This window comes from Saimiri boliviensis, chromosome 6, assembly GCF_048565385.1.
Source record: "Saimiri boliviensis isolate mSaiBol1 chromosome 6, mSaiBol1.pri, whole genome shotgun sequence".
In the NCBI taxonomy this organism is placed as follows: Eukaryota; Metazoa; Chordata; class Mammalia; order Primates; family Cebidae; genus Saimiri; species Saimiri boliviensis.
In genome coordinates this window covers 101464730-101475658 of record NC_133454.1, presented here as the reverse complement: position 1 = coordinate 101475658, position 10929 = coordinate 101464730, and the positions used below count along the sequence as shown (strand labels likewise).

General features: G+C 39.5%; 1 protein-coding gene across 1 annotated transcript in view; it reads left to right on the top strand.

Moving 5' to 3' along the window:
* Window positions 1–1527: 1527 nt before the first annotated feature.
* Window positions 1528–10929, top strand: part of CSTF3 (cleavage stimulation factor subunit 3) — a 78092-nt gene continuing 68690 nt past the window's right edge. Inside the window, exon 1 of the mRNA XM_003919966.3 lies at window positions 1528–1728. Coding sequence (XP_003920015.1) covers window positions 1702–1728 — 27 coding nt within the window. The 5' untranslated portion in view covers window positions 1528–1701. The remainder of the gene's footprint in view (window positions 1729–10929) is intronic.

The window sequence follows — 10929 nt, the reverse complement described above, 5'->3', positions numbered from 1 at the left end:
AGCCCCTTTATATCTTATGTTATGTGAATATGGAGGAGAATGTCATTATTCACAGAAAGTACAAATTGACTATTTTGGGATTGTCAAAATGTCTGTAATTTATTTTCATATTATTTTGCAAACAAAACCTCAAACTGTAATACTAAAAGACTCTAGTTAGAAAAATAAAAATAAAATAAAATCAGACTCCCCCCCCTTCCCCGCCAGAAAATCTATGTATTTACATAGTTTTTCTTGGGGGGAGCCGGTTTTTTTTTTTTTTTTTTTTTTATAAAGCAAACACACCAAAATGTTAATCAAGGTGGTAGGTGTACGGGTGTTCATTGTGTTATTATTTGAACCTTTATCTTTTTGAAATTACTCATTAAAAACACTGGAAAAAATTGAGGCCACGTGCCATGGCTTACACTTGTAATCCCAACACTTTGTGAGGCCAAGGCAGCCGGATCATTTAAGTCCAGGAGTGCAAGACCAGCCGGGGCAACATGTTGAAACCCCGTCTCTACTAAAAATAAAAAAATTAGCCGGGTATGGTAGCAGGTGCCTAAAATCCTAACTACTCAAAAGGCTGAGGCAGAAGAATTGCTTGAACCCGAGATGCAGAGGTTGCAGTGAGCCAAAATCAAGCCACGGCACTCCAACCTGGGCGACAGAGGGAGACCTTATCTTAAAAAAAAAAAAAAAAAAAAAGGCCGCGCATGGTGGCTCACACCTGTAATCCCAGCATTTAGGGAGGCAGATTAAGAGGTCAGGAGATAAAGACCATCCAGGCTAACATGGTGAAACACCATCTCTACTGAAAATACAACAACAACAAAATTAGCTGGGCTTGGTGGCGGCTGCCTGCAGTCCCAGCTACTTGGGAGGCGGAGGCAGGAGAATCGCTTGAACCCGGGAGGCAGAGGTTGCAGTGAGCCAAGATCACGCCACTGCACTCCAGCCTGGGCGACGCAGCGAGACTCCGTCTCAAAAAAAAAAAAAAAAATCCACGCAGTCTGGCTCCAGATAGTTATATCCACTTTGCAGTCAAGGAACCATGCTGAGACGTTGGGCCGAAGACCCAGGCCTCACAGACTTCAAAGCTTTCTACACAAGAGTAGATGGTGGCAGTAAAAATTAACGTGGGCTTGATCTATCCCTCCCGTCCCCAAGAAAAGTAAAAAGCATGAGCTGAGACCAGAGAAAACCTCCACGGATTCCTTATTCCCTAAATATAAGGCGCATTTAACGCTTAGCATTGCTTACTAGCAATCCGGCTTCAACTGTGAGGGGCCAGGCTCTAAAGGTTTGTAACTCAATTCCGAAAAGCGCGCGAGCTCCCGAGGGACACAACTTCCCGCCTTCCAGCCGGTTGCAGCCGGCTCAGCAGCCTCTCCCAGCCCAGGCGGTGACGTCAGCCCGGGAATTGGGCCCGCCCTCAGGATCTCGCAGCGTCTGCACGCTCAGAAGAATCAACGAGTCGCGAAATTAGCCCCGCCCACTGCCCCGGAAGTTAATGCGGGAAGCCACACACCCCCTCCTCGGCCGGCCCGGGCGCAGCCATTTTAATTCATATCTGAGTGGGCGGTGGCGATTGGTGTTGGCGGTCTGGCTCTGCTGGGCAGGGGTTAACTTTACCGGTTTGGGGGTGGTTTTTAGTTTAATTTTTCTTTTTTAGCTTCCCATCGACGGTGAGTGCGAACGTTGTAATCAGCTGAGGCCATGTCAGGAGACGGAGCCACGGAGCAGGTGAGGAAGGAGAGTGGTGGGGCCTCGTGGCGACCTCTTCTCCACGTCTGTACCTCCGACTGCTCCAGACATGTTCGCCTGAGGAAGGAATCGGGTCTAGTGAACCTGGCGGACAGGATATAGAAGAGTAGTGGGAGTCGGGAGCAAAATCTGACTAAGACTTTGATGTTTTTTTACTTCTCTGTCTTAGGCATGAATACGAACAAATACTTGATTTAAACAATAGCCGGTAGGCTGATTCGTCCTTTTTAAATTCATGGGACTACTCCGGTTGGGATGCTTTCCTTTGATATCGTTTTGGTATTAGATTGGATAGGAATTGATTATTTTAACGCCCACCCGCCGTTTTAGAAAAACTTGACAGTGTTTCACCCCGCCAAATATACTGTACCCAGAAAAAGTTTACTGGTTTGAGAAATACTTGAGACAAAGCTAATCTTGAGAAGTAAGACTATTAGAGAGTGAGTGAAGAAAGAAGCAGTTACGGTGAGGTTTTGGGAATTTTGTGGCTTGCTTTCGTTTTCTTCCTTTTCTCCCTTTTAGACACATTTCATTTTCGTTTTTCCAGCTACAGAAGCATTGCAGGTATATGATAAGTTGAAAATGAAAAGTCTCTTTTGGCCACTGTAAATAAAACCATCTGTTTTAGTAGTAACTATGAGTGACAAATATTTTAAAGTTCAGACTTTTAGATCAGTGTGATTTGTTTCTTTTGCTCTTTGTACTCAGAATTCTGTAGGATAGTATTTGCCTTTTACTGTGAGAGAGGAAGCTAAATAGTTATGAAAGATGCCATTAAATTTGTTTTTCGATCTAAGTCCTGTTGTGTTTAGATAAATACAGTTTCTAAAATGGAGGCTAGGTAGCCTGCAGTCTCAATTTCCTGAAATTTCCCATTGCCATAGCAACGACATGCACTTAGGTTTTCATTTTTCAAGTTCCCTAGCTTATAACGTAGAAGATATTACTGGAGGTTGACAGAGATGAGGCAAAATAGAAGTGTACCTATTGCATAGTCGTGTAAGACTATAGATTTCATTATGTCGGCTGAGTTTGACTAAACTGTTTTGTGTTTGCTCGAGGACTGGTTTCAGTCCAGAAATCTTCCCACTATTTACATTATACATACTGCTTGCACGCCCAAGCATGCAAAGTCTTAAGGTTATTACACCAAAACTGTTTACCCCTTTTCTAATCTAGTATTTGTCATCTGAAAGTGAAGGAGTAATAAACCGAGGCTTCATTGAAAGTTTCTGAAATTCATTGTTAATTCTTAACATTTGTCTAAAATTGTAAAGACATAGGAGTATTACCATGACCTCTTGAATGTTTTGTAACTGTGGTGTTTCAGTGGGACAGACGCTGGTGACAATTTACAGAAAAATAATTTCCCGAAAAGGTTTTATTCTGCAAAGTTTAGAACATAGAGGAAAGTTGAAAGCAAAGTGCAAAGAACACCTGTAGGACAACTCTTCACCTGGAATCAACAGTTGAAAGCCTTGCCTTATTTGCTTTATCTCTCCATGCTAATTGATTGAGAACATGGTCTCTGTCACTCAGGTTGGAGTGCTGTGGCACCTTACAGCTCACCCCAGCCTCAACCTTCCTGGGCTATGTGACCTCTTTGGCCTCAGCCCCCTGAGTAGCTGGGACTACAGGCACATGCCACCATGCCCAGCTAATTTTTTTTTTTTTTTTTTTTTTGAGACAGAGTCTTGTTCTGTCTTCCATACTGGAGTGCAGTGGCGCGATCTCGTCTCACTGTAGCCTCCATCTGCCGAGTTCAAGCGATTCCCCTGCCTTAGCCTCCCAGTTAGCTGGGATTACAGGTGCCTGCCACCATGCACAGCTGATTTTTGTATTTTAAGTAGAGATGGGGTTTCGCCATGTTGGCCACGCTGGTCTCAAACTCCTGACCTTAAGTGATCTACTGGCCTCTGTCTTCCAAAGTCCTGGAAATTACAGGTGTGAGCTACCATGCCCGGCCTAATTTTTGTATTTTTTTTTTTTTGTAGAGATAGGAATTCTCCATGTTGTCCAGCCTGGTCTCGAACTCCTGGGTTCAAGCGATCCACCCACCTCATGTCCCAAAGTGTTGGGATTATAGACAGGCCCGAGCCACCATGCCTGGTTCATGCATGTTTATTTGAAAGTATGTTGACACATACTGCAGCCCCAAGTAGTTCAGCATTCTCATAAGAGCAAAATGTTGCATAGTCTCACCAAACCATTTTCTCATTCAAGAAAATAATATTTCTAAAATCTAGTCCATATTCAGATTTCCCCACTTGTCCGAAAAATGTGATTCTTTTTTTTCTTAATCAGAATTGAATCTAGATTTACATATTGAATCATTTGGTTGTGTCTCTCAAGTAGTCCCACCATTCTTCTCCTGCCCTGGGAATGTTGTCTATTTGAAGAGTCAAGGACACTTACTGCTTTTCTGGGTGTATTTGTGTTTTGTTGTTTGCTTGGTTACTTTTGGTTTGGGGGTTGATGATGTCATTCATCTTCTGGATTTCCTGAAAACTTTACAGTTAGGTCTACACTCAGCCTTCATATTTGTGTGAAGTAATTTTGGATAGAATACTTAACATTATATCATTATATTATTACAGTAGCAGGCACTTCTGGGTTCTATTAGAATGGTTAAGTTTGATCACTTGGTTTGAGTGATCTTTTCATTATTAAGGGTCATGTTCCCCTTTGCAGTTAATAATCTGTGAGTTGATACGGTGTTCCTTAATCACCTTATACCTAGTTATCAATTTATAAACCTTGACTAAATCAGCTATTACATTGGAAGTAGCAAATGGTGGTTTTGTGTTTTGTTTTTGTATTTAAAAAAAACCCACAATTCTATTCATCTGTGTCTGTTCACTGGCTCATACTTTTCTGCAAAAAAAGACCTTTTTTACTCCCTAAAGATCAAGTATAGCTATGGATTCATGGATTTCTCTTAGTGTGTTAGTATCAGTGATACTAACTTTTGCACAATCAACTTGTCCAAACCTTTTTGGTGGCTCCTATATCTTTTCCTTCAGTCTAAAAGACAGTTTTGACATCCGATTATCAACAAGGAAGTCTTCTTCGTATAACCTTTTCTTTAACTTTTTAATAATACATTTCAAACATAAAAATAGTATAATATGTGAAGTACCTGTCATAGAGCTTCAGTTTATGGCTAATCTTGTTTCTTGAACGACTTTATTTGCTTCTCCCACCCCCATTACTTTGAAGTAAATCCTAGATATTGTATTCAGCTTCAACTAAAATTGTCATTAAATGACACTTTAAGAAGTTACTGATTGAAAATATGAATCAGCTGTCCATTGCTTGATGTTTAAGACAGTAGTGAAAATCTGGAAGAGAGCATCCAAAATAACCTGAAATCATGGATGAGAAAAAGAAACTCAGTGAAACTAAAGAACAAGAAAAAAATTAAAACCACTCTGAATCATGGATTTTCTTTGGAAATATGCAAAAGAATGGGGTGGAGAAAGAGTCCTACAAGATACAGGTATAGATTTAGCCTTTTAGTAGCATCGAAGTTCAAGTTTGTAGAATAAACCTGATAATATCTTAAATTTGTTACTATATGGATAGTCATTTCTCTCCTGGTTCTAAGATTTGTGATTTGTGCCTCCCAACAGATGGAAATGGTTGCAGACAAGCAAAATCACTGCTAAGGTTTACTGCTGTGATTTTTTTTTTTTAACTCTAGTAAGGAGTTCAATTTTGCATGTAGAGAGCTATTGAAATTACCTTATAGTGTTCAATGATACTCTTCTGAAGTTCCTTGCTTACTGTTTTTGCCAGTTTAATGGTGATAAAACTATTTGCATCTAGGTTTACCCCCCTAACATATGAATTCTGTGTGTAATTACAGCTGTATTATTCATTTCATGGTTTTTGTTTTTTTTTTAAGTGTTTGGTTTAACTTTTGATCTCATTCTTAGGTTCATTTAACCTTGTGTACCACTCTTTTTTAAAGCATTTAATATGCTGTTTTGAGCTTCTTCCATTGGGTTTTGAGCTTCTTGAAGAGATGGCCTTATTCGTTTTTACATCTTAAAAAGACCTAAGAAATAACGCTTTAATACTTAAAGGTATTCAGTAAGTGAATGGATTAAGTTTGCATCTAGGCTGTATATATGCAATACTTTATAAATTTCTCAAATAATTTAAACTATTGGGAAGACAGGTGCATAGTAATATTTGGGGCATAAGAGTGGATGGTTCTCTCCCTCAATCTGTTTTCCAGGGTGTGGTTGACTCTTAAAAGTTTTGTTGGATAAGAGGAAGGAGAGGAAAATATTTGGCCGCCTCTATTCGTTTTTTTGTTTTGTTTGTTTTTTTGAGACAGAGTCTTGCTCTGTTGCCCAGGCTGGATTGTAGTGGCATGATCTCAGCTCACTGCAATCTCTGCCTACGAGGTTCAAGTGGTTCTCCTGCCTCAGCCTCCCGAGTAGCTGGGATGCCACCACGCCTGGCTAACCGGCCTCTTCAATTCATGTGAACCCTTAAGGCCCCCAAATTTTGTTTTTCTACTCTTATAAATAACACTTCACTTTTAAAAAAATTACTTACTATTTACTACGAGCTCTCACTGTTTCCCAGGCTGGTCTTGAATTCCTGAACTCAAGTAATCCTCCCGCCTCAGCCTCCCAAACTGTTGAGATTACAGATCTGAGTCCAGCCATATTTCACTTTTTTTTTTTTCAAGATGGGGATCTCTGTCACCTGTTCTGGAGTGCAGTGGAGCGAGATCTCAGCTCACTGCAGCCTCTACCTCCTGGGTTCAAGTGATTCTCCTGCCTCAGCTTCCAGAGTAGCTGGAATTACAGGCACCTGCCACTATGCCCAGCTAATTTTTTGTATTTTTAGTAGAGATGGTGTTTCACCATGTTGGTGAGGCTGGTCTCGAATTCCTGACCTCGTGATTTGCCCACCTCAGCCTCCCAAAGTGCTGGGATTACAGGCATGAGCCACCACGCCTGGCCCATATTTCACCTTTTAAACAATGTATAGCCTCTCCTAGAATTAGGAAGCCCTAAAGTACAAGCAAAATGATCCTCAGCTTGGAAAAACTACATGACTCCAAGAAGCACAAATTAATTGCCCGCAGTTCTTAACAAAGGAACATTTAGGCTTATAAATTTGTGTTTTTAGTGAAAAATAATTTTGGGAAGATTTAGAAAACAGGAGGAGTATGTGTTCTATTATAATTTATTAATAAGGAAAGAAAAAGTTGAAACACCCACAGTGTTGAAACCTGAAAGCTGGTTTTTTTCATTAGGTAACCATTAGTACTTACAAGCTATTTAGAAGTAACAGTATCGCCAAACAATTTTAGTGAAGGTGCATATGTGTTAGAAGAGGCAGAGAAAGAGCCTGGGCAATGTGCTTTTTGGACTTAGTTTTTTCCAAAATCTTTCTGTAACAGCTTTGCCTAGTTTTCTCCCTCCTATTAGTGATACTTATTTGGTGTAACAGTTTTGGGCAGGCAAATTGATTTGATCTTTATTGTTGATATTTCTTAGGAAACTGGAGCATATCAGATATTCTCTTTGGGAACAGTTAATTCCTAAGAGCTCTGTGCTTAAAGAATGAGAGGTTTTTGTGTTTGAGACGGAGTCTAGTTCTGTAACCCAGGCTGGAGTGCAGTGGCATGATCTCTGCTCACTGCAACCTCCACCTCCCGTGTTCAACCAATTCTTCTGCCTTAACCTCCTAAGTAGCTAGGATTACAGGCATGTGCCACCACACCTGGCTAATTTTTGTATTTTTAGTAGAGATGGGGTTTCACCATCTTGGTCAGGCTGGTCTCAAACTCCTGACCTCGTGATCCACCTACCTTGGCCTCCCAAAGTGCTGAGATTACAGGCGTGAGCCACTGCACCCGGCCTGAGAATTGGATTTTTCTTAGTAATACAACAGAAAGGTACTATGTTAGGCAATATTGCATTCCTTCAACTTTATTTCAGGGAATGTAGGCGTCGACATCCCAATAGACCTTCAGAAGGGCAAAATCTGTATTTGGATGTTTTTACCAATTGGACAATTGCACATACCAATTAATGATTTTAAGCTTTTTTTTTTTTTTTTTAAATAAACCTTCAATTTAGTGACAGCGATTTTAAGCTTTTCTACCATGTCTCTAAATCTTTCTTTTTAGATAGGACCTACTTGCGAATTTGAGTCTTTCTGTTTTGTTTTGTTGAACAGTTGGTAATGGTGTGAGAATTGGGCTAAAAAGGGGGTTTGAGTTGGCAGTTGTTTAAACTATTTGTAGATTAATGGACAGCTTAGGATACATAGTAAATATTGAATAAAATCAGAAGGGCAAAGCTATGTGTCTAATTAATATTTTTCTAATGTTTGGCTTAGTTTATTTAGTAAATTAAGTCTGGATTTCTCATATTTGAAAGAAGTCTCATCTTTTAAATTCCAAAAGGTTAAGATTTTAATTTATATTTTGTAGCTCTTTGTTTCCTAGGGGATGAATGTGCAAGTTTACTAAGCAGATGATGGTAAATATAATTATTTGAACCAGTATGTTAAGCCAAGATATATTTTTTTAAGTTTTTGAGTTGTTTGTATGTTTAGATTTTTAATCTTTGGAACATTTGAAGGGATTATTTTTGTTTTGTATTGGAGGATATGTGTTCAGTTTCATTCACAACAAACATGGAGTAGGGTTTGGTTGTATTGGTAAAGGAGCACAATTAAGCTGACATCTGGTCCTAATGTCCAGTCTCAGTGTATTTTTTTTTTCCTCTCTCTCTCTCTCTCTCTTTTTTTTTTTTTTTTTTTTAAAGAGGCAGGGTTTCACCTTGTTGGCCAGGCTGGTTTCAAACTCCTGACCTCAGGTGATTCACCAGCCTTGGCCTCCCAGAGTGCTGGGATTACAGGTGTGAGCCACCGCCCTGCCTTAGTACTTTATTCTCTAGGCATATGAATGGAATCAATTAAGTCACTGAAGTCTCAGCCAGGGGCAATGGCTCACGCCTATCATCCCAGCATTTTGGGAGTCTGAGGCTAGTGGATCACTTGAGATCAGGAGAGACCAACCTGGCCAGCATGGTAAAATCCCATCTCTACTAACAATACAAACATTAGCTGGGCGTGGTGGTGCACGCCTGTAATCCCAGCTACTTGGGAGGCTGAAGCAGGAGAATCGCTTGAACCCAGGAGGTGGTGGTTGCAGTGAACCAAGATCCTGTCACTATACTCCCACCTGGGCGACAGGGTGAGACTTCCTCTCAAGAAAAAAGAAAATCTTACAGAATGCTACTCAGCTCTACTTTTAATTTTGGAAAAAATTTAACCACAGAGAAAGTCTTAAGACTTCATATATATAGTATATGCAGTTTTCTTAATATTTTAGCAAATAATTCACTTGGAATGACAAGTTTGTTGCCACCTTATTTTTAATGAAACATAACATTGGAAAACATTTGTGGAACAGATAGGTGAGGTGGTACATATTTCTTAAAGTGGAGTCCATGGCCCATTTGTGTCATAATTAGGTGTTTTATAAAAGCATAGATACCTAGATTCCAATTTCAAACCTAACTGTAAGTGGAGCTGCGAATCTCCATTTGAAACAGGTACCACAGTGGTTTTTTATTTGAGTAAAAACTTGCAAACCACAGAGTTTACCTGGACCTTAGAAGTTGTTTTAAAATACGTTCTTGATAAATAAGTGGAGGGGGAAAAAATGGCAGATACTTGAGGATGGCATTTTACTGACTTTTCCTGCCCACATGCTCCCCACCCCCACTATATTTAGTTAATACCCTGAATAGTGAGAAATAGTCATAAAACCAGGATTGAGACTCAGCTCTGCTTGTTCTGTTGGTCATAGTGAAAAGTTTACACGATCCTAAATCTTTCAATCTTCCATCTTTCTCACCCTTTTATTCATACTTTTGTATTATCACTTTAACTGATCCCTGCTTAGAAGTATTTTTCTTTTTCTTTTCTTTTCTTTCTTTCTTTCTTTTTTTTTTTTTTTTTTTGAGACCATGTCTCAATCTGTTGCCCAGGCTAGAGTGTGTGGAGTGCATTGGTGTGATCATGGCTCACCACAGCCTCAACCTTCTGGGCGCAAGGACTCCTCCCACTTCAGCCTCTGGAAGTGCTAAGATTACAGGTGTTAGCCACTGCACCCAGCCTTAAATTATATTATTATTTCAGTCACTAATGTGATAGTGTCTGTCACCTCTTATCCCACCCTCGAATTAACAACCTCCTAATAAAAGTTATGGGCTCATATAGAAAGAACGTGGTTAGGAGTTTCAATAAAGCATAACTCATGGAGCTTTTCAGAGGTTATATCACCTATCTACAATTATATGTAAAAGCTATTTAAAATAGTCTTTCCTTCCTTTTCCAACTACATAACTGTGAAGCTGAAATTTCTTCATCTAAAACAATATATTGTAACAGATTGAAAGAAGCAAATAATGTCTTCTATTCAACCAGACATTTAAAAAATCTTGAATATGTAAAGTGGTGCCATTCTTTTTACTTTTTTTTTTTTTTTTTAGAAATTTTCTTTGGCAAAATATTTATATTGCTATTTAAGGAATTTATTAATTTTAAATGAATTAAATACTTTAATTTTTTGTTTTAATTTCTAATTAAGTAGTGATAGAATTCCTTTGGGTACCTCAGTTTTTAAGAGTATAAAGCAATCCTTTACAAAAAGTTTGAGAACAGTTAGAATAGTACATGGTGCCTGTGAAGCCAAGATCGTAAGTTCTATTTCTCTGAGTGAGTTAGCTTCACATAACGGAAGGTTAAACATGGAAAGTAGCAAGCCAACCCACAGAATAGGAGAAAATTTTTGCAAATCATGTCTGATAAGGGACTTATAACTCTAACATGTAACATTCATTAATGAAAAAAACCCAGCCAGGTGTGGTTGTGCATGCCTCTAGTCCCAGCTGCTGGGGAGGCTGAGGCAGGAGTTCAAGTCCAGCCTGAGCAACATAGCTAAACTCTACCTGTAAAAAGTAATAATAATATGTCCAGTTTTTACTTCATTTATTATTTTTTGAGACGTAGTCTCGCTCTGTTGCCCAGACTGCAGTACAGTGGCACAATCTTGGCTCAATGCAACTTCTGCCTCCTGGGCTCAAGGGATCCTCTCACCTTAGCCTCCTGAGTAGGTAGGATTACAGGTGCCTGCCA